The sequence below is a fragment of the Corvus hawaiiensis genome, chromosome 3 (genome assembly GCF_020740725.1).
Source record: "Corvus hawaiiensis isolate bCorHaw1 chromosome 3, bCorHaw1.pri.cur, whole genome shotgun sequence".
Lineage (NCBI taxonomy): Eukaryota > Metazoa > Chordata > Aves > Passeriformes > Corvidae > Corvus > Corvus hawaiiensis.
The window spans coordinates 58,964,372-58,986,386 of record NC_063215.1 but is presented as its reverse complement, the minus strand read 5'-3'; the positions used below and the strand labels follow the sequence as shown (position 1 = coordinate 58,986,386).

The window sequence follows — 22,015 nt, the reverse complement described above, 5'->3', positions numbered from 1 at the left end:
TTGCTGTACAGATGAAAGAATCCTCTCCGTTAAAGATACTTTCCCCTTCCTTTCTGGCATGCCTTTGTTCTTCTGCTTTCTTTCATGATAGGTTATTCCTTGCCTGTTTACAGCAAAGAGAGATAAAATAATTTAAAAATAAATACAGTTTTTGAAAAGGGGTCAAGGAGAGTCCCAGCCTCTGGCATCAGCACAGGGAATTGCATTGTGTTTTAAAAGTCTTCTTTTAGTGGTCGTTCTCACAAATCCCCACTATTTTTCAAAGATACATCTTTTGATACTATTTGCCAGGGTTTTCATTGCTTCAAAAAGCAAGAGGTTAAGCAGCATTTGAAATCTGAAAGTGCTGCTCCATGTTCAGGCTATTTTAGGAAAGCATTTCAATTGCCCTTGAGTATGACAGCTGAGAGCTTTTATTCTTCTTAGAGGCTTCTGCAGCTCTTGCTCAAGATTTACAGAAGTGGAAGCCAGTGCTCATAGCTTGAGGTGGCTGAAAGGTGGCCAGTCAGGCTCCCTGGAGTAATGGGGTTGCCATCAAAACCATGGCTTTGCTTAAAGTCAGTGGAGGTGGGATATCTATCAGGTTAGAGACCTATGAGGTGCCCCTTGTATGTCCTGTGTAGGCACCTCTGAGCCCTCAGGCCCAGATAATACTCTGGGCATTACAGCATGCAAATGGGCTGAGATGGAGCTCAGGCACATGACACTAAATTTTAGGGTCTGGAGAACTGTGAATGGCAGAAGAGGCTGCTATCTCTCTATCCCATCCTGTGGCCATTCCCTTTGAGAAGAGTGCTTGAACATTGGTGGTTTCATGTGCTGGTGAGCACAAATGTGGCACACTGTGTGCTTCGGCAACCAGCACCTTGTTGACAATGAAAAAAAATCTTATAGCTCACATTTGAAAGCAAAAGGGTGTCTCTAGGTAAATGGTGGCAGCTGCTGTTGTCTGTGGCTTCCTTTGGTCCTGAGACCTCATTGTTCAAATGATTACCCCAGGTATGGATTGAAACCTCCCAAATCCCATATAGTCTGCAGTGTTTAATATTCCTTTATTCTCCAGGAACTGTAAAGTAATTTCCCATGCCATGCTGTCTATGTAAATTCTATTTTTAGTTCCTAGTCTCTCCCTTCCTCTCAACCACTTCTCTCTTCCTTTTGCCTCCATTCATCCCCATCCCCATCCTTGTTAGTATGCTAGGGAGCTATGGATGCTGCAGTATAAGGAATAGAAAAGTCTGGGAAAGCTACACCAAGAAAACATTTGTTCAATGTGTCTGAAATTGATCTGAGATCTGTTTGCAGTTTCCTCAGGGACTACATGTTTTTGCTTTTATCTAGAAGGCACAAAGAAGAATAACTAAACAATTTCTGTAAGATGCTGTTTTCACTGGCAATAGCTGTGGACCCTTATTCTGCACTAAACAAAGTCAGGACTTTGCCTTGGCAATGTATTTAACAGCGTTGTTTGCAGAAGAGTGATTTGCTGTCCAAATCCGGACAACTGATGTATGAAAGGCAGCATCCTTTTGGCAAGGAGGAGCTCTCCCTGTTCATGGCCACTTGAGGAGTGCTTGCTATGGGCCTACTGGTGCTTGTTATTGAGCAAGAGTATTTGAACTTCCCCTTCCCCTCCCTCTTCCCCTTCCTTTTCAGCTTCCCATGTGGACCTATGCAGTTCTGTAATGTTTTGCCCTGAGGGTGACAAATGACCCACCTGGGTGTTTATGTCTCTCCCTTGTTCCCACAGTATGATCTTGTGTGCGCCAATGCCTGGATGCTGGATCTCTCACAGGCCATCCTCAATCTGGGGTTCCTGGCTGGTGCATTCATCCTGGGCTATGCTGCAGACAGGTACAGTATGAGTTCTGCTGTCCTTTGGTTTGTTGGGAGGTGAAATCACTTCCAGTATCACCTGAAATAGGCATGTGTCAACATTTTGCAGGTTTAATTCCCTTTGGATAAACATCCCCAAACGGTGCTAACAAAATCCAGCCAATGTAATTTTTGCTCTGATTTGGGCTGGAAACTTTATGTGATTGTACTTACTGGTCCTGTTTGGACCTCAAAATTCCATGAAATGAGCTTTTCTTGTGGTTTTTGATGTTTCCTGTGCACATCTGGACCCAGGAACGGCAGAAATAAAAAGGAAGAATTCAGAGCAATTTTCTGGACTGATGTTTACTTGAAAGATGGCACCATTAATAGGCACCATTGATGAAGAAAGCAGCTACTTGAGGAAAGAAGGAAGGGGCTCAGTGGGTAACTCTCTCCATTCACAGGCTGTGCTCATATACTTACCTCTGAGGTCACAGCTCTTGCCAGGCTCTCTCTGAGAGCTGGATGAAACCAAGGACAAGTCCCTCTCAACCTTACCTATTCTGTGATTCTGAAAAGGTGTGGGTGACATTCAGGCTTGAGTACCTAACCTGTGCCAGAGGCAGAGCTCCCATGAGCTCTACCTTGCTCTGAGAGTAAAGAAGGGAGCCTGGTTTGTGCTTTGTGCTGCCACTTAACAGTAGTCAACCTGTGCATTGGGTGAGTGCACCACTGATGATTTCAGTGACAGAGCATTTTTCTTCAGTTTGTAAATTACTTTCTGCCTGGTTCATATTTTCTTTTGTATCTCTAGTAATAATAATAACTTATAGTACAACTTCTTCATAGGTAGAAATACTTACAGGCTTATCTTCATCTCAAATGGAAAATTTTGAACTACCAAACAAAAGTAGTTTCAAGGAGAACCTCATCTTTCCAAAGGATATAGTAATAAGGGAAAAAGCAAGGCAAAAAAGCGGCCACAGCATTGAGTAACTTAAAGTATCTCTGTTCAGTGTCTGGCTGGGCAATTGTGACACTAGCACCTCAAAACTGTGAAAAAGCAGAGATATTACAGCCAATTATTAAAAGAAAATAATACATCTAGGAGTATGTGTGTAGTAAGCCTAATGTAGCCTACTGTAGAACTGTGAATGTTTTTCATTGACAGCACTGGGGGAAACGTGCTGCAGCCAGATCATTTCACTCTTGTCTCCTTGACAGCACTCAAAAGAATGGATCTTGTTGAAAATTTCCTGGGTTTTGTCCTGCATTAATTCTTTTCATGAAACCCTTTGAACAAAATGAACAAACAAATACTGTTGCAAATACTTTATGGTAATATAAACAGCTGCATCATTTTTCACCGTTTCTTCTTAAAACAATGAGAAAAGATCTAGTTGTGTTCCAAGGACACAATTCCATGAAACTACAGGAAGACTTTTTTTTAAGTTATGGCTTACCTTGGGCACATAATTATGTTTCTTTCTGGAGAGTGAGATTCCTGAATACATTAGGCGTATTTTGAAAAGAAGTGATCTAAACCTAAACCAAACCTAGAAAATCACACCGAGTAGGTAAAGCAGAAATTATTTTCACAGAACTGGCTGTAATTATTATTAGAAGACTAATTTGTGAAAACAGAAATTCCCAACAAAAATTGCCCTTATTAAAAACCTGATCAGATCAAACACCTGAACTGGAATGTATGGGCCATAGTTTAGATACAAAAAGACAAACAGTTTTCTAAAACAAGATGAGGGCTGGTGAGGACATCACTAGTTTTGAAATTAGTGATATAAAGACAGTGATAACTACTACAGGGAAAAGAGTTCCATATCCCAAGGGCCAATACTACAAAATTTCAGAGAGCTACCTTTCGGAAAAAGGCTGGTCTCAAAAAGGCACTTTCAGATCTATCACTAAAATGAAATGTTGAGAAAAAAGAAAAATATTTGTGTCTTTTCATGATTTCCACTTTCTTTTCCTTTTTCAACAGATATGGCAGAATCCTCATCTACCTGCTGTCCTGCCTTGGGGTTGGGATATGTGGTATCATAGTGGCATTTTCACCAAATTTTACTGTATTTTTGGTCTTCCGTTTTCTCCAAGGCATGTTTGGCAAGGGAACCTGGATGACATGCTACGTGCTGGGTGAGAGCTGTTACCTTCTTTTTTTCTTGGTTAGGAAGAGTGAGGCATTTCTGGAGGACAAAGACTCTTGCTACATCTGCTTGTCATAATATTTTTTCTTGGGAACAAAACACTGGCCCTAGAGTCAGCAGAAAAATAATCACCCAAAGCCATCCTGGTTAATGCATTTGTCGTCCAATGATTAAGAGGTGAGGGAATGGATTATTCATATATAAACGTTTTGTTATTACATAGAAGATAACCAGGATGATAAAAATCTACAGAGCAGCCCCCAAAGAAACCGGATACACAAACAGGGACATGGTTTATTTTGGCAGAATCTGAACATCTTCCACAGATGCTCAGAGGAGTTTGCTTCTCCTCACTGGGAGGACAGCTTGGCTGGCTGCTTTCATTCTTTAGCTGGGAGACTTTGCTTAGTGTCAGGCTGGACACCAGGGTCCTTATTAGGGTTATTATTTTCCTGAAAAGGGAAAAGAAAGGGAAGCTTTGTTATAAATAGCATCAAAACAGCAGGGATACGGAATCTTTGGTACATTATAATTTATCAGTCTATGGTCTATAGCAGTGAAGCTCCTTGCATAGAAAGCTTCCTTTTGACAGAGAAAGGATATTGTTGTGATGTCTTGAATGACTTCCAGGTTCAGTAAGGCAGTCATAAAGCCTGAAAAAGCCAGATGGTGAGGAAGGCCTCCTACAGGAGATGGGATGTCAGATTTACTTAAAAATAAAACCAGCCATTTGGTGATCTACTGTTATAAACCAAAACATTGTGATAACATCATGATATAGGGCAAAAACTTGTATCATTGCTGTTGTCTGTGAGGCCTGTGACAACTGTTTAAATTCCTAGTGGAATTTAGATGAATGGGAGTGGAATTTTAGCCAGACATAAACACAGTGGGACCTGGGAGCACTGGGGTGATGTACGTGCAAACATACCAGTCTAGCCCTATTAGCATCTAAAGCCCAGAAGAACTTTGTTTTTCTGGGCAAAGTTACACTGCTGAGCAGCTCATGTTCAATATCCAGTGAAAGGACCAGAAGCTGCTTTTCCTCTCACTTCCATGCACATGGCTTAGTTTTAAACTGAGATCTTATCTTGAAACTTTGGCAAGTGCTCTAACCAGCAATGTGTTTTATGGCAGATCCATGGCTTCCTTAAAATGGCCAAGCTTGAAAGGAATGTTTTTCTATGCTCAGATCAGGCTGCCTTACTTTAGGGAAAGATTCGGAGATCCTGAGATCCTCAGGTACACTGTATTACTGCAGACCTAAGCAAGGTGCCTAACTCTTGGATAGGGTGCTTCCTTCTAAATCCCTCCAGGGATTAACTCTTATCTCCTGGGATCACCCAGAGTGTTTGCCAACCTAACATCTCTTAAGAAACATATACAGACCATAAGTTGGTTTGCACCATGAGGGTGGTTGCTATTAATACATCTCCAAAGCTCTTGATCTGTGTTTCAGGCTGACCCAATAACCTCCCTTTGCTTTTACATACGACCCAACTCTTTTGGGGGGCAGTGCTAAGCAGCTACCTTTAGGCAACAGAGTTGCCCCTGAGCTATGCAGATGTGACAAATAGTCAATAAAAATGTTTATGGTGTCATATCTCTCTGCATTGCAAGACAAAGCAAACCATTGCTACTTGTAAAATTGTGCCTGCTTTAGTAAAACAAACAAACAAATAAATAAATTTAAAAGAAAGTGTTTTCTGTGTGTTGCAAACCAAGGTAAAACCCTCTGCTTTTAGTCTGAAGGTGTTGTAGTGGTGACACTTTTGGAACAAACAGGAGACGCTTTTTCATGCATTGCTCACCTGAGTTGTGGATGTCACGGCCATGGGATATTGCCTGAAAGACAGGCATAGGTTTCACAGCTATTAGACACATTCACAAAATAAAAAATCCACCAAATAATTATAAACCCCCCCCAAATAGCAAAAGCTATAATTGCCCTAATAAATAAACCAGACTGGATCATACCTTACCCTCAGAGCAACCAGCATGGTGTGGTTTAATTCTTTTCCCCACCGGTGCCTTGTCTATATTACCTGCTGGGAGCAGCCTCTGCCTGAAGGACCCTCTTGTCTGGGGCATGTGCCAAAACTGCCCCAGGCAGAATGTTAAGAATTGCCCACCAAGCATGATCATGATGCAATCTCAAACCCGTGTTGTGGCCCTATGTGGATCAGTAGTAAACACGCAGACAGAAACCCCTCTGGCTGAAGGAGGGTGCGTGAGTTGGTGTCACCAGTGTTTGCCCTGGACAGCCTGTGACACGCCTACACTGCTGAAGACAAGATGCTGGGCTAGACAGACCTGTGGCCTGATACAGAATAGCCTTCCTTATATTCCACCTCTTATAATTTTTTTTTTAATTGGGTTTGTTTCTGTGTTATTTATTTTCGCTTTGTCTGCTCAGTGACAGAGATCGTTGGTTCTGATCAGCGGATTGTTGGAATCGTGATTCAGATATTCTTTACCCTGGGAATTATAATTCTCCCTGGAATTGCATACTTGATTCCCACCTGGCAGGGGATCCAGCTGGCCATTTCACTGCCCAACTTCCTCTTCCTGCTCTACTATTGGTAATGTTGCTGTCATTGCTCTAGTCTTTATTGCTATTGCTATTTGAGCACCTTGAGACTCCTGCTGTGGTCCCAAGTCTCCAGAGTGGAAGATGTAGGTTAAGAAGAAGATATTTGCATATTGTTGGCTTTGTAATATGTGACTCCTTTTTAGTGAACCACAGACATACATTACTTTAGTTTTTCTACCCAAAGTTTGTCTCTCTGATCAGCCACAGCTGGCCCTTCACAGAACCCTGCTCTGTTTATAAGGTTAATTTGACCAAAGTTTATTTTTCCCATCAGCCATGAGACCCCGCTTCTGCCTCTCATTATCTACTCAGTTCAAATCTGACCTTGCCCTCAGGTCCCCTGAAGGACAGCTGATGAGAAAGCAGAGCACTGTGCCATGGTAAACACCTGTCTCAGTGCAGCCATCCTATGGGATGGATCCGAAGAAACTAACTCACAGAGCCTCTTCCTGAACATTGCTTCCTTAAATGTTGCCTGCCTTGAACTTCTAAATTGTGAATCCTCTTAATCCTAGGCTAGCAGAAACTGAAACACCCATCAGTGGTATTGCTTTGTGTTCAGTTTATAGAAGATGTGTGTGTCTGTCTTACAGTGATACAGCCAGAAGCTTCCTGATCTGCCTGGATGTGTTACTCTACGTGTTTAGTGTTGGCTTTCATTGCTGCTATTCTACAGGAACCTTCTTAGCTTGTTGGTTATACTTTTGACAACCATTGTGCAGACAGTTAGATTTCTGGTTTTTCAGCTTTGCAGAGTATAGATGTAGTCTATTTTCCTCTTTCTTGCCCACTAGGATCAAATATTTTACTGACTGACTGGAAAAACACTCCTCAAAAGTGTTTCTGTATCCCAAAGACTGAAAAATCAGTGTGTTTTTTGTTAACACAGGGTAAAAGATAGAAGACTTTGGATTACTTACGATGTTACAGGGTAAAAGACTAACTTATGACTTTTGTGTTCTTACAGGGTGGTTCCTGAATCTCCACGTTGGCTCCTGACACGCAAAAAGGGAGAGAAAGCATTAAAAATCATGCACGACATCGCCAAACACAATGGGAAATTTCTCTCACCACATTACTCAGAGGTACAGTCATGTGTTTGAGCTAGGGTTTTATTCTAAGCTTTCTTAACCTTTGGAAGGTTCAGAGGTGTTAAAATGCATTCTCTTTAAGGCACAGACAGGACTCTTGAAGGGTCACACCAGAACAAGATTGCAAGTCCTACACCTACTTTGTTAATTGCAAGATGGTAAAAGTGGACTGGCTGGAAATATACGGGCTGAAAAAATAAGTTTGCAAAACAGGTGTTTCTTTTGTAAAACTCCTACTTTAAAAACTTGTGGAAAATATCAGAAACTAACCTGAGGGACAATAGTATTTCACGGCAGTTTCCATTTTAACTGACAGAGCAAGTGGAGATAGCAGGATCCACTTCCCTGGCTCCTTTTCTTGAACTTCCTTTTACAACTCAAAGAGAAGATGAAATTAGAATTTAAGTATCAATTTTCTTCCATCTCAATAGAGAGAAAGTATACTGCAAAGTTCACAACTGAGGAAGCTCTCTCTGAGATCACTATTCACCAAGTAGGACGATATGTGTTAGAGTTACAGACCTTTGGCCAGTGGTCATGACAGAACTGATGCATTTCCAATAGCATGGTTGTGGCACTGCAGCATTTGGCTTGTTCTGTGTTGGTAGCAGTGTCTGGCTCTCAGAAGATGATTATTGCAGTATTGGCCTTATGGTTCTGTGACAACAGATGTGGTTTACTGGAATGATCATTAAAGTTCCTTTCAACCCAAACCATTCTATGATTCCTGTGCTGGGGACTCCAGAGCTGGGTGCAGCACTCCAGGTGGGGTCTCACCAGAGCAGAGGTGCAGAATCCCCTCCCTCACCGTGGTGGTCATGCTGCTTTTGAGACAGCCCATGATACAATTGGCTCTCTGGGATCCAAGTGCACATGACTGGGTCATGTCCAGCCTCTCATCCACCAGCACGCCAAGTCCTTCTTGGCAGGGCTGCTCTCCATCTGTTCATCCCCAGCCTGTGTTGATACCCGGGGTTGCCTGGACCCAGGTGCAACACCTTGTTAAACCTCTTGTTAAACTTCATGAGATTATGAAAGGACATAGACCTTTTGGAGTGAGTCCAGAGGAGGGTCATGAAGATGATCAGAGGGCTGGAACACCTCTCCTGTGAGGAAAGGCTGAGAGAGGTGGGGTTGTTCAGCCCAGAGAAGTGAAGTTTCCAGGGAGACCTCAGAGCAGCCTTCCAGTACCTAAAGGGGAGTTACAAGGGAGCTGGAGAGCAACTTTTGTCAAGGGCATGAAGTAACAGACCAAGGGGCTTAAACTGAAAGGGGGCAGTTTCGGATTAGATATTAAGAAGTAATTCTTCACTGTGAGAGTGACGAGGCACTGGAACAGATTTCCCAGAGAAGCTGTAGATGCCCCATCCCTGATAGTGTTCAAGGCCAGGCTGGACAAGGCTTTGAGCAACCTGGTCCAGTAGACAGTGTCCTGCTCATGGCAAGGGAGCTGGAACTAGATGATCTTTAATGCCCCTTCCAGCCCAAACTGTTCATGATTCTATGAATTACTGTCTTTTGCTGGGGCATATACACCTGTGAGATTCCCACATCCTGGTCAGTATTATGCAGTGCCAAGCGTGCCCCAAGTCATGTAGCAGGAAGTTTGTGCTGCTGCAGCTTCCCCTCCACATTCAGCCCTGCATTCCTACACCCACTTCCTGTCTAAACATCAGCATTTTCAAAGCATCATGTCAGAAAGATGCGTCTTTCCTTGCTTTTTAAGTTGTATTTATTTTTTTTTTTCAAAAGTATCCATGTTCATGACCTTAAGCCACTCACAGCTGCAACAGATTAACCTCCACACATCCAGATTTGTGCTGGATCTGTTCCTGAGACCTTTTAAATGTATAATCTCTGTCCTCCTTTGTGCTGTGCCCAGAGGAAAGAGAGCATCTCAAGGAAGCACATGGGTAATGGATCAAGGGTATTTCTCACATTAACAGATATCAGACTTCTCTTTCATGAAACAACTCCAGAATTTCAGGCTAAGTGCTGCAGGTGTGGAGGCCCAGGGAGAAGTGAGAGGCATTATCCCTCAGTGCACTTTGACTCAGATTTTCCAGTATGTCTGTATCCATGTCATTGGCCAAGTCCCTTGCATAGCTCTGGATGTTGCAGCTTTGGGTTTTTCTTGGCATGCAGAAACCACAGATGACCTTTCTATGAAAAAGGATAAACATTTGCTGCTTTTGCTCTGTGAGTTATGACCCTGGTATAGGTCAACTCCAAACAGAACTCATTACATTAATTGTAAATTATAAACTCTTTTTTTCCTAGTTGCTCATATTTATCCTAGCATGGAGGATTTTTTCAAACTAATTTTCTAATTCTTGGTCTCTGTCCAAAACCAGAATGAGCTGCAACCCTCTGAGTAGGAGCTGCTTCTTAAGAGAATTGTGGATCAAAACCTGTCCCTTTATATATAGATTTTTTCCTACCCTATAGACCATATCTAAACATGTATTTCTTACATACATTAACTTACATGTGTAAATGTTATATACATGATATATGTATAAACATGCATGGCCTATGCAGAATTAAGCATGTGTAGAACTATATACATAAAAAATAATTGTGGGAAAACTGGTATGTAATTTTGTTGGAACATGAAAATATGAGGGAAGTTATAAAACTTCATCCAGGGTTTTCAGTAGTGTATCTTTGGAAACATGTGCCCTGTCACTGAATTCCTGGCTGCACCGGTGTGAATAGTAAAGCTCTCCTTGACTTCAAAGAACAAAAAGAGGATTTCTTCCCCTGCAAAGAGTTGACTCTCCATAGTGCTTTTTTTCTTCATCTGTAAAAAAGTGCTCAGTCATGCTTCGGGTTATTTTGACTTTATTAAGACATAAAAATACAAGTGGCAGTTGTGCTGAATTTATCTTTAGTCCTCTGGAAAACTAAAACCATATTTGCACAAAGTCACAACTGATGGCTTGCGGCCTGTTCTTATAAACAACAGACATGGCAGCTTTATAACCGTGTTATGAGAGAGTCCAAGAGCAGTGCAGAAACCCAGCAACCTCAGCTGCCTCACTAAGGGCTCTGGCATGCAGCACAAGTGGCAGTGCTTTGAAGAAAACTTTTGGCTCTTGTTACAGAAGAAAAGTGAGATGGAGTAGAAAGGAAGTTCAAACAAATGTGGGGTTTCTCTGTCTTACAAAGCTTTGTGTCAGTTATGAAAAAGTCATTTGTAAATACATCCAGCTAAATCTCATCAAAAAGCAGTTGTGCTACCTTATAATACAATAAAACAAATAAAGAGTGAAAGCTTTGGGCTCAGCCCTGGCTGAGCTGATGAGACCCTCAGGCAATGCCTTTGGCTTTACCTGTGTTCTCATCATGTATCTTCGTGTTGCCTTGAGCTTCTCCATCCCTTCACCCCTGTCTACCCCTGGCCTGGGCTCCTGCACCTGTGTGAGCAGCAGGTGCTGTGGTAATAAAGAAGAGTTTGCTCCTCTCTTTGCCCTCTTAGGCCTCCTCTCAGGAGGGATCAATAATGGAGAGTTAAAGCAGCAAGGCTCCCTAAAATCCTTCTAAAAGTGGCCCAGCAGGTTTAATCCCATGTCCCCCACAGCTGCTTTGAGAGCTGACAGCAATCCCAGCTGTGGCTGCCAGTTCTTGGGCAGTCATGTTCCATCCCTGCCTAAAACCACCTCTGCCTTATCTCCCTTGCGTCTTCCTCACTTGCCAAACGATCATATGAACAAAGGGTTTCCACCTGGCTTGGACATCATGGTTAAAAACTGCTGGCCAGAGTTAAAAACAGGCTCAATCAATGTAACTAATCCCTTTTTGGCCCTGCTAGTATTCTGGCTGTGTCGTATCTATAGCAATGAACTTCAACGGGTAAACACAGCCTGTGTGAAATGCTGCTCTTTTCTGTTAGTGTTAAACCTTCTAATCAGTAATTTCATTGAGTGTCTCTTTGTGATTGTATTGGAGGCAGCTGAGAACAGATTTATTATACTTTGTAGGCAGTATGAGGACAATTAATTCATACTTAGCAGGTTTTTTTCTTTCAGGGTAAAAGCCATGTTCAGCACAGTGCGTGTGTGTTTGAAAACACTCTGAATTTCATTAGTTGAATATTTTGTAGCACCCAAGCACTGTCACAGATCTCTCGCTCCCTTTCTCTTCTTGCTGTCCAGCTGTGCCACCAGTGATATTCCCAAGCCCATTTCTTGCTGCTCAGCCCCCCTCTCCCTGCTTCCCTCAGCCCATTGCTTTGCCGTGTCTCCTCCTCTCTGCCACTCTTTGCAGAAGGCAATTCTGCGCCCAGTGGCCCTGATGTGACAATGACAGCTTATTACTTTCCAAGAAAATCCAGGTCAACAAGGAGGAAATAATTTTTCCATTCTCAAGTAAATACTGGGGATTTTTTAATCGATTTTTGCACAATCATCATTAAGGAAAGCCCACAGCCATGTCCAGTTATTAGCTGTTCCAGTACCTGTGCACTGCTCTGGAGTGCTATGAGCAGCAAACTGGCTCATCAGCACCTTTGCTTGCAGGACTGGATTATTGCTGATCACCGTATTTACACGGGAACTCTGCCCCAGTGCCTGCCTGATGCCTGACAGCTGACTACTGCTCACTTATCTCCTCAGATAACTATTAGCAACGAGGAGGTCAGTAACCCCTCCTTTCTTGACCTGGTGAGGACTCCCCAGATGAGGAGGAACACATTCATCTTGATGTATGCCTGGTGAGTGCCCATGTCAGTCCAACTTGTTACCAGGGTGGTGGGTTTTGAGGAAAGATTCCCTTGTGACTTTTAGGGTCTCTCCAGCTTCTTGCAATCATCTGTTTGCCTCTCAACACTTTTCTCCCTTTGCTGTTTAGGTTCACAAGTGCCCTGATCTACCAAGGGCTTGTCATGCGCCTGGGAATTATCGGAGGAAACCTCTACCTAGACTTCTTCATCTCAGGAGCTGTGGAGCTGCCCGCTGCTTTCCTAATCATAGTGACAATTGATCGCATTGGCCGGCGCCTGCCCTTCGCCATGAGCAACATCGTGGCAAGCATTGCATGTCTCATTACTGCCTTCTTGCCAGAAGGTAATTCCCTTCCCTTTGTCAGGCTCTTCAGGTCAATGGCTTCTCTCTGACACCCCCTGAGCAAAGATACTGCGACACACAAAACTGCACATAAAAGAAAAAGCATCTGGTGATACAAGCAGCACCCAGTCATGGAACAACACACCTTATTTGCATATAGATGGCCCTGCAACATGGAATAATCATATCTTTGATGGGTTATGAACAACAGCTGGGGGTAGTCTTAGAGAAAATGTCTGTAAAGGCCCTGTACTCTCTTTAAAGACAAATGCAAGGGAAGAGTATACAAACATAATGGAAAATACATTCTTTGACATGGAACACACTTAGTGATGTAAGAAATCAGTCATTTAAGCGAGTCATCTTGGTAGTCTTTTCCTTTACAAACAAAACAATGCAATCCTCAACACAATGTAGGGGCTGTGGGACAACACAGAGATTGTTGCCTTGCCCTCACTTTCCCAGGGGTTTGGACAATGCTAAGAGGCTGGAAGAAAGATAAGGCTTTTGATTAAGCCATTCTTATCTGGTTTCAAGGACAACTAAAAGGTCTGATATTGTACAAAGGCTTCCCAGCACTTCTGTCTTTTCTTTAAATTGTTTTCCCTACCATGTTTTTTGGGGGGGGTTCTTCTGGTTGTTTTTGGGTTTTGTTTGTTTTTTCTTTTTAATCTCTAGGGAAGGATTTGGAAGTGCTTTGAATTGTGTATAACCACAGGATTATGCTTTGCCTTACCGTAACTGGGGACCAGCAGCTCAGTGGACATGAGAAAGGCTTTTTCCTCCCCAGAACTATTCCTGTCAAAGTGAGGGACAGTCCCGGCCATCCTAAGAGGCTTTAGTTCCTCAAGTTTTATCATGGGGCTGCCAAAAGCTTTCTTTCAGTAGTGGTGAAGTGCTGAGAGGACCCTGCCCAGATGAGGAGAGGACATCTTGGGGATTAAGATACTTGCAGATTGGACACTTGAGGTCCAAGTCCTGCTTTGAAGAAGTCTGTTTACACAGATGGAAAAAAATGCAGCTCTCAGCTGTGATCTCCATCATACTGTGTTGCTCACACGGTTCGAGTCTCCTGGCAGAGGGAGGATCCACATGGACGTCACCATCACCGTGGGAGTCTGATGGACTAAAGGGGTGCCAGGGAGATGATGTGGATTTGTTTTGCTCTTTCCAGCCTTTGTTTTTCTTATATGTTTTTGAAAACAGAACTTTTCAGGACATAGACAGTGTCTCGCAACATGGGATGAAATTTGATGGGGGTTTGTTTGGTTGTTTTGGAAGGGAATAAATCCAAGTGTCTCATTTTTTGGTTCAGAGAAAACTGAAGTGTTTTCTTTTTCTTCCTACTGAAAGTTTGAAAAAACACAATCACTGCCAGAGCCCTCTCTGGTGGCAGAGCTCCTCTTTGTGCCGAGTTCGGACTTGTTTCACTTGCCTCCCTCTCTGTCTAGTCATGGTTAGACCATGCAGGAGACTGTCCTCTCCCAAGGGCATGGCAAAAGTGCTTATCACATTCCTTGTGATGCACTTCCAGAGAGCACCAGCTCTCCAGAGAGAGGTTGCTCAAAATGAGTGGGGCAGCTCTGCCTTACCGTGTGTGGGTGACCACTGCACCCCTGCTGATGTACAAGGGCTTCCCACTGATGTATTCAGGGAAGTGGCTGCTCACTGGAGCTTGAGTGGAGCTGGGAGAGCTGGGCAGAGCCAGCGGAGCAGTGTCAGGTACAGCCCATGCCAGTCATGCCAGGCATGCTGGAAGGGGACGGGAGGATGACCAGGAGTAGCATAATTAGGAGTGTATCTAATGTGCAGTGGCTAGAAAAATTACAAGGGGTAGGTGGACTGCTCTAGGGACAATTATTTTACTGCAGCCTCCCTGGAAGTTTTTAAGAGATGTGTAGATGTGGCACTTAGGGACGTGGTTTAGTGGTGGAGTAGGAGGGTTGTGTTAACGCTTGGACTCAATGGTCTTAAAAGTCTTTTCCAACCTAAATGATTCCATGATTCTATGCAGCTTTAGAGCTACCTTCCTTGTGGTCAGAAGGCTTTGACAGTGTTTCTTACAGCATAACATGCCTGTATAGATAAGTACTCCTTTGTGGAGCACAGTCGGATGTGGTCATGGAAGCTTCTGATGGTTATTCTCCCACCCATGCTGTTATGCCCCACCAGCATCTTGAATCAATCAACTCCAGTGATTTCTAACTCTCCAAAGCAGCCTTACATGATGTTTGAGAGCAATAAATGCCAGTATAGATTGATACCTTCAACAGTGGCCTTTCAGTCTGATTTGCAAAGTGTTCCTATGGTATAACTTCTGCTGACAGGGCCTGGGGCTCTCAGAAATGCTCTGCTGGTGTGGCAGAGCACACTTCACACAGAAGTGTTTCTTTTTGTATGAACAGATATTCCATGGCTCAAAACGACAGTTGCCACACTGGGAAGACTGAGCATCACAATAGCTTTTGAAGTTGTCTATCTAGTGAACAGTGAATTGTACCCTACGACACTGAGGTACGTCAAAAGCTCCCAGGAATCGTTCAACTTTTCCATCTGCTTTTCCCCATTTCCTAGTTCACTGTCCTTTAGTTAAACTTGGTTTCCTCCAGAGTTTTCCAGCTGAATAGCCACTGCTTAATGTGGATGGCATATACTGAAGAGATAATTTTGGAGCTAAGTCTACATTCTACTCCTTAAACATCTGTTTATTCTGTTTGGTAGCACTGATATCTGGTATTTTTGTCTTTTGCAGAAACTTTGGTGTCTCCCTGTGTTCAAGTCTGTGTGATCTAGGTGGGATCATAGCCCCATTCCTGCTTTTTCGATTAGCAGCCATTTGGTTGGAGCTACCTCTAATTATTTTCAGTAAGATTTGATTTACAATGTACTTTTGGTTTAAATATCCTTCTCCTAACAGAGCTTTTCTTTTGGGGTAAAAGTAGTGTGTGGCCTCATCTCCACCTCAGACCAGTGGTTCTCTACCTTCATGCCTAGGAGCAAGAGGCTGAATGGCAAATGGGTGAAATGTGAGTGATTTCACTGCACAGTGTGGAAGAGCTCAGGTCTGCTTAGGTAACTCCGCTGAAGGAGCAAAAAAGCTATGTGAAGTGCTTTAAGACTGAGAAAGCTTACAGCTAGGTTCTGTAATTGCATGGGAGTGTGTGGCTAAACGAGACGTCTAGGAGGCAGACGTGACTGGAAAAAAATCAAAATAAAAAGGATAGAATAAGAAGGAAAAATTGCGCCAATGACAACTTTAGGTGAAAACAAAATTGGAAAGACAAAAGACTTTTTAAAAGATTACCATTATTTCAAGAAAAGACATAGATAGAAGTACAGTGTTCACATTATCTAATTATTAAAGTCTGCTGCTTCTGAGGGACACATGAATTCCCTCTATCTTAAGTAAACAGCTACGAAATCAGAGGAGATCAGAGTGAACTGTGCAACAGTCAGGGAACATTTGATTTTTTGCTCCAGCCCTTCTATTTTTGACTTACTACATTATGTGAATTATATCTATGAAGGAAATTATTCCAAAATATCCATTTGTAATTCAGCTTGTATCTGAATGCTGTTCCCCAAGGAGGAATTTTTATTCTGAAACACATAATTTACTTTGGCCATGGATAAAGGAAGAGAGTATTTCAGGAAAATCTCAGTGGTTTCAGGAAACACAGATGCATCTGCATGACAAAGCCCTTTGAGCAAAGGCAGATCTGTTCTCCGCGAGAAATACCACCCTGGTTCCAGTGCTGTTTTTATACATTTGCCCATGTGCACTTATCTCAGGTTTTTGACTTCTAAGATCTCCCTTTGGGGAGATCAGGCTGCAAATGAACTCCTAGCCCTCAAGTGATTTTGTAATAGGCTAAATTAATGTAACATAGAGGTATTTGATTAGAGTTAATCAGAAATAGCTGATGCCCTTAAAATGTCTCACTTCAAACTTAATCTGAATAAACTTTTCTTACTGGATAAATGCTGAAAATAAAAAAGTAACAATGTTCTTATTGCTTTTGTATTTCTTCAATATCCATTGTAGGTATTCTTGCAGCTGTCTGTGGGATCCTAGTATTGCTTTTGCCAGAGACAAAGGGAATCTCATTACCAGAGACAGTGGAGGATGTGGAGCAGCTTCCAAGGTATCAGATGTATTTTCTTCCTTATAGCTGGATGAGGTTTCCTGAGGATGTTGTCCTCCAGCTTTACCAACTGCCATAAAGCATTGACATTCTCCAGTGTCAAAGTAAATTTCCTAGTTAGGCTGATGCTATGAGTAGGTGGTATTTTCCTCAACAGAAACCTGAACTTCGCAGTATCACTAAGGAAGGCTGTTAAAAAAAGTCTGGTGATAAAATCTGTATTTTTCTCATAGGGACACAAGTTTTCCTATGCATCTCTGGAAGCAGAAAGCAATAGTGTGCAAGAGAGGTGCTGCAAAGCATAGCCTGCAACTCTCTGCTTGAGAAAACCAGCCCCTTACCTCAGTCAAAGCATCCTGTGAAGAGCGGTCCCTTATCACAAATGCAATTCCACAATTTATGAAGTCATTTAAAGGTCACATATGAGATGGATTTATAGGTGAAAAGTTGTAGGCACAGCTTTCCTGCTCCTGGCACACAGCAAGCCAGACTCTTCACTGCCCTGCAGATATGAGGGGAATATTTACACCTTGGCTAAATAATTTGAGGATCTAGTGCTATATATTAAGGTTTCAAGGAGAGGCTTTGGATATTATTAAGAACTTTTGCCTGATTCAATGTACAAAATAAAGAAGGAGGAATGTATCAGTACTGCAGCTTGGACTACAACTTGAACTATGTGTTTTCCTGATTTTTCACACTTATATCCCTCTCCCCTTCTGTTTCAACAGTCATTTTGGAAAATGTGGCAAGAAACGGAAACACCGGGACACCAACTCTTACATTTGATTTTTGAAGGACAGCACTGAGCTAAGAACTTTGTTCCCATAATGGGAATTTGTTCTCCACCTGCCACCACTTCAAAATTTGCTGCAGAATATGGATTAAACTTCATGTTCTTCTTCTAAGCACAAGGACATTTAATACAAGTAGTGTATTTTTCTATGAATACGGAATAAATTCTTTTTTTTTTCTGAGTAAACTGTTTGCAAGAAGGCACTGTGGTTCTTCAGAGAGAACAAACAGCTTTAAAAAGATGCACTGTCCAGCTCAGTGCCCTTGTATTTATTTCTTTATCTGAGACATTTGTTTATTGTTTTGTTAGGATTTCTGTTTGGGTGGGAAGAGTTTAAACAGTACTGCTTGTTTAAGATTTAGATGACCTTGAGGAGGAGAGGATGACTATTTCAACCTGACCTCCTTTGCCCCTAAAGAATTTGGACAAACAGAAGACATGATAGCTCAGAAAGGAGGGTACTGATCAGGGTGATCAGACCTTTCCCTGGTTGGGAAGGCTGGGAATCAGCAGTGTGCATCAGGAGAACTTCTCTATGGTCTGATTGTCATCCATAGGGACCCTTTTCAACAAAAGCCCTGCTTCCCTCCTTGTTCAAGGGCTTTCTGAAATGCAGCAGCAGTCCTCCTCGCCTTTCCAGGGCTTTATGTAGGGTTATACCCTGCAGAGGGCATTAACTCTGTGGGACAGACTGTCCTGCTGCCCACTAGTGCCTTTCCCAGACACAGCTGGGGTTCATGTGACACCCCTCATATCTCCAAGGGAAGGGATTCTCCCTGCTCTCCTCTTTTAAATGCTTTTCCAAACACCTCTCTCAAGAGCATGCTGATTTTTTCCTTTGCAAATCATGCTCTCTGCCCATCCCTACAAACCAAATTCCTTTACCCTACCACTGCCAAGGTGACCTGCAATTTCTGTCTTCTGTTCATTATCACTATTTGCCATCTTTCTGTCCTGGGGATAATTTTTTTGGGCTGTTGACAGAGATGTTAAGCTGTCTTGGGCAGGGCTGAGACAGGAGCTTTGGTTATGGAGGGAAGTGTTAACTGGTCCTTTGAAGACGATGTAACAGAGTAACTCTCTGGCTCTGCAAGCGGATTCCAGGGACAGACTGCTTTTCCTTTCTCCTGTATGACCTTCATCAAGAATGGTGTCCTGGCCACTGGCTGGTGAACAATACACTCCTTACAGGGAAGGACTTGAAAAGATGTGGCATTCAAAAGGTATCCTGTTACCAACAGAGAAATAAATAAACAAAAGAAAGTCAGTGAGCAGTGGTTAAGGGCCTTATAAGCTCAGAAAAAAACGTATTTAGCCTAAGCAAATATAGGACTGAGTTTGGAAGGTTCATACCACAAATGAGTAGCACTATAGTACAGTCAGTGAAACTCAATGACCACTGCTCCAGTCTTACAATCCTAAGAGCACACAAGGATTTCCTATGGTAAGGAATATACTGTAATTTTCAACAGTTCCCAACTCTCCCTGCCTTTACCCAGCAACTGCCCTTATCAGCAGCCCTTCTGGAGGAAAACAGGACCTTTAATAATAATCCCAGCCTAATGTTTGCACACTTTAGGCAGTTAGTGATAAAGGCCTGTCTTTCAAGGCTGTTTCTAACTTACTCTGAGGCATGGTAAAGGTCAAAGGTATGCTTAGCAAAAGTCAGTAATGACTTAGAGATATGAAACTAAATGAACATCTCACAATGTATCCAGCTAATCTAGAAGACAACCCAAGACTGGAGCTACTGATACAGGGAGAAAACTTCTCCTACACCCTATAGATAGCTGAAGACAATAGCCCAAGGCTGGCTGGTAGAGACCAGCCCTGAACTGGAAGCTTTGGGCTGGCACTGGCCAGATGCTGTGTCTCAGTGCAGGGTGGAAAGTGCAGGCACCCAGCCACAAAACTCAGCCCAGCCAACCCCTACTGAAGGCACCATGGAGAACCAGGTGAAGTAATCACATGTGATGCTGGATGAGCTGAACCACTCTCTTCCATTTAGTGTTTCTTCTTTGTGACTTCTTTTTTTTAAAATCAGTGTCTTAAACACTTAAGCAGTTTGAGAAGGACTGCAGAGATCTTTTAAAGCTTCGACTTTCCAAATAAATGTGATTAATATTTGCCAGTTTCTTCTGTTTGTGGACAACTAAAACATGTTGAGAAGTGAGAGATGCAAAGACTTGTTTCTGCCTTTGAGATTATGCTTTGTTTTGCATAGCGTTATGTGTTGCTCAAAAGATAATATAAGTGATAAATTTTGATAGGTGAAGTGGCTAGGGGCAGTGTCAGAATGTTTAATATATTTATTTCTTAAAAATTAATTTTGTAAAGGACAGCAGAAAAAAGCCTGTGCGTATGTTTTGACTTCTAATCTAGTAGCAGTTAGCAACTTCAGGTGGTGTTTGTATTTGATAATTGCTCCTGTGCTAACTCTTATCCCTAACAGGGATTTTGTAAACTGAAAAATCCTCCCATCTCTGTGAGACTTTGTGCTGCCTCATGAAGGTGCAGTGGGTATGTAACGTGGGGTATGGCCAGCGGTTTGGTGACAGTGGGGTTCCACTCCTGTGGGCGAGGGAGGACAGATGAGGTGGTGGAACCAGATGAAGAGCTTCAGTGAAGGAGAACCCCAAGGAAAACCAGCTGCACGGAGGTGGATGCACGTGGGCATGCAGACCACAGGACAGGCTGTTTGTTTAAAAAAAGTTATTCTAAATTCATGTGTGCCTCAAAGCGCTTAATACTTACAGGGATGTCCTACAAGCTTCTCAGGAGGCACAGCAGTGTTTTCCTAAGGTGCATGTGCTGACAGTAAAATGGCTATTGTGACCCAGCTCACTCAGTGAGAGGCAACTCTTCAAGGAGGGCCCTAACTCTGTCAGCTATAGCTGTCCTGCATGTGTATCCTCCAGAGGCTCAGTGAGAGATCTGAGGTACACAAGAGACAAAGGGTCACCACACCATCACCAAAGGCACACGAACAATGTGAGCTCAGAAACACAGCTGTGTTCTTCCTGCCAGCAAAGAGGTTTCTTGGACCAACAAGCAGGGGGAAGTGCTATTTTGGGTCAAATGTGCCACTGCCACCAAATGTGCTGAGTTACTTCACCCAGACTGTGCAAATGTTTGCTGCAGAAAGTGGCAATTTTTATTGCCGCTGACAGTCTGGCAGAAGGAAAAGATCACAATTGGCACTTTTTAAAGGGTTGTGAGGTGGGACTTTTGTGGCAACTCACGCATGTCCAGGCACTTACCATTTTGGCAAGGAGAGCAGGGCCAATGGTTTCTCTGTCTACAAGCCAGGTATTAACCATGCATTCAAGAGTTCACATCTGAAGAGCTTAACAAATCACAGACCAAGCTGCAACACAGAATTTCTGTTGCCAGGGAAGTATTGTACAAATCTCTTGGCTGGCTTAATGATCAAAGTGGATATATATGGAAAATATGCAGGAGGGTATTTGTGTTCAGTGAATCCCTCTGACCAGACAGGGGGGTGGGATGTGCTTTATCAGAGCTACTCCTGCTCAGGAAGGCACTGCCCTGAGATGATTGCATCTCCCAGAATCAGACTCCAGGTGTAGAAACTTCAAAAATCACCCTGCCACCTAACTATGCTTTATAATTCTCATCTCCCTTTAAGGCAATGTGAGAAAACACCAAACCAAACCAAAACTCCTAGGATACAAAACATCCCTTCTGTATGTACAGGCATACAAAAACATAAAGACAATTTAAAAATGATGCACAGTTTGGCTTGTCTGGGAGTGCACCTCTCCAGTGCGTAAAATGGACAAGACAAATCCCACCTCAGGAGGGGATTACTGTTACTTGGAGTAGACTCAGCACATTCTGGGGATGCAGGAAGGATGCTACACAGAGCTGGGGGTCCCCAGATGCCTGTGGGGAGCTCCCTGGTTTATATGCAAGAGAGTCGGGATGTGAGCAGGAGTTCATAGTCAGCAATTGTTTCACCTTGGCAAGCAGGAGTCAAGCTTTTCCTGGAAAGCATTTCAAAAGGTTTAAGCTTTCACTTCCTATAACCACATGTGTACATAATCTTCTTTTAGAGAAGAAAAATGTACATCTTACAGTTACGTAGTCAGATAATGCTATAAAAAGAAATAAATGGGTACTGTGGACAACTAAATTTTATAATATGTAAATGCATTGTCACTACTTGTGGTAATCATTGATAGCTATTTTCCTTTCTTGCTAGGGACTAACTTCAGGGTCAGGCTGTTTTTTATTCACTGTTTTATATCTTTGATGCAACATTTATACTTTTGCTGACACATGTATTTCCATGACAATAAAAAATACAAAAACACAAAC

The 22,015-nt window shown here is 42.7% G+C and overlaps 1 protein-coding gene across 1 annotated transcript in view; it reads left to right on the top strand.

Annotated features, from left to right (window-relative positions):
• Positions 1-22,014, top strand: part of SLC22A3 (solute carrier family 22 member 3) — a 30,056-nt gene extending 8,042 nt beyond the window's left edge. The window contains exons 2-11 of the mRNA XM_048299447.1: positions 1,751-1,854; positions 3,818-3,972; positions 6,400-6,565; positions 7,544-7,661; positions 12,284-12,381; positions 12,519-12,733; positions 15,139-15,247; positions 15,486-15,598; positions 16,779-16,878; positions 17,610-22,014. Of these exons, the coding sequence (XP_048155404.1) occupies positions 1,751-1,854; positions 3,818-3,972; positions 6,400-6,565; positions 7,544-7,661; positions 12,284-12,381; positions 12,519-12,733; positions 15,139-15,247; positions 15,486-15,598; positions 16,779-16,878; positions 17,610-17,667 (1,236 nt within the window). The 3' untranslated portion in view covers positions 17,668-22,014. The remainder of the gene's footprint in view (positions 1-1,750; positions 1,855-3,817; positions 3,973-6,399; positions 6,566-7,543; positions 7,662-12,283; positions 12,382-12,518; positions 12,734-15,138; positions 15,248-15,485; positions 15,599-16,778; positions 16,879-17,609) is intronic.
• Position 22,015: the final 1 nt, after the last annotated feature.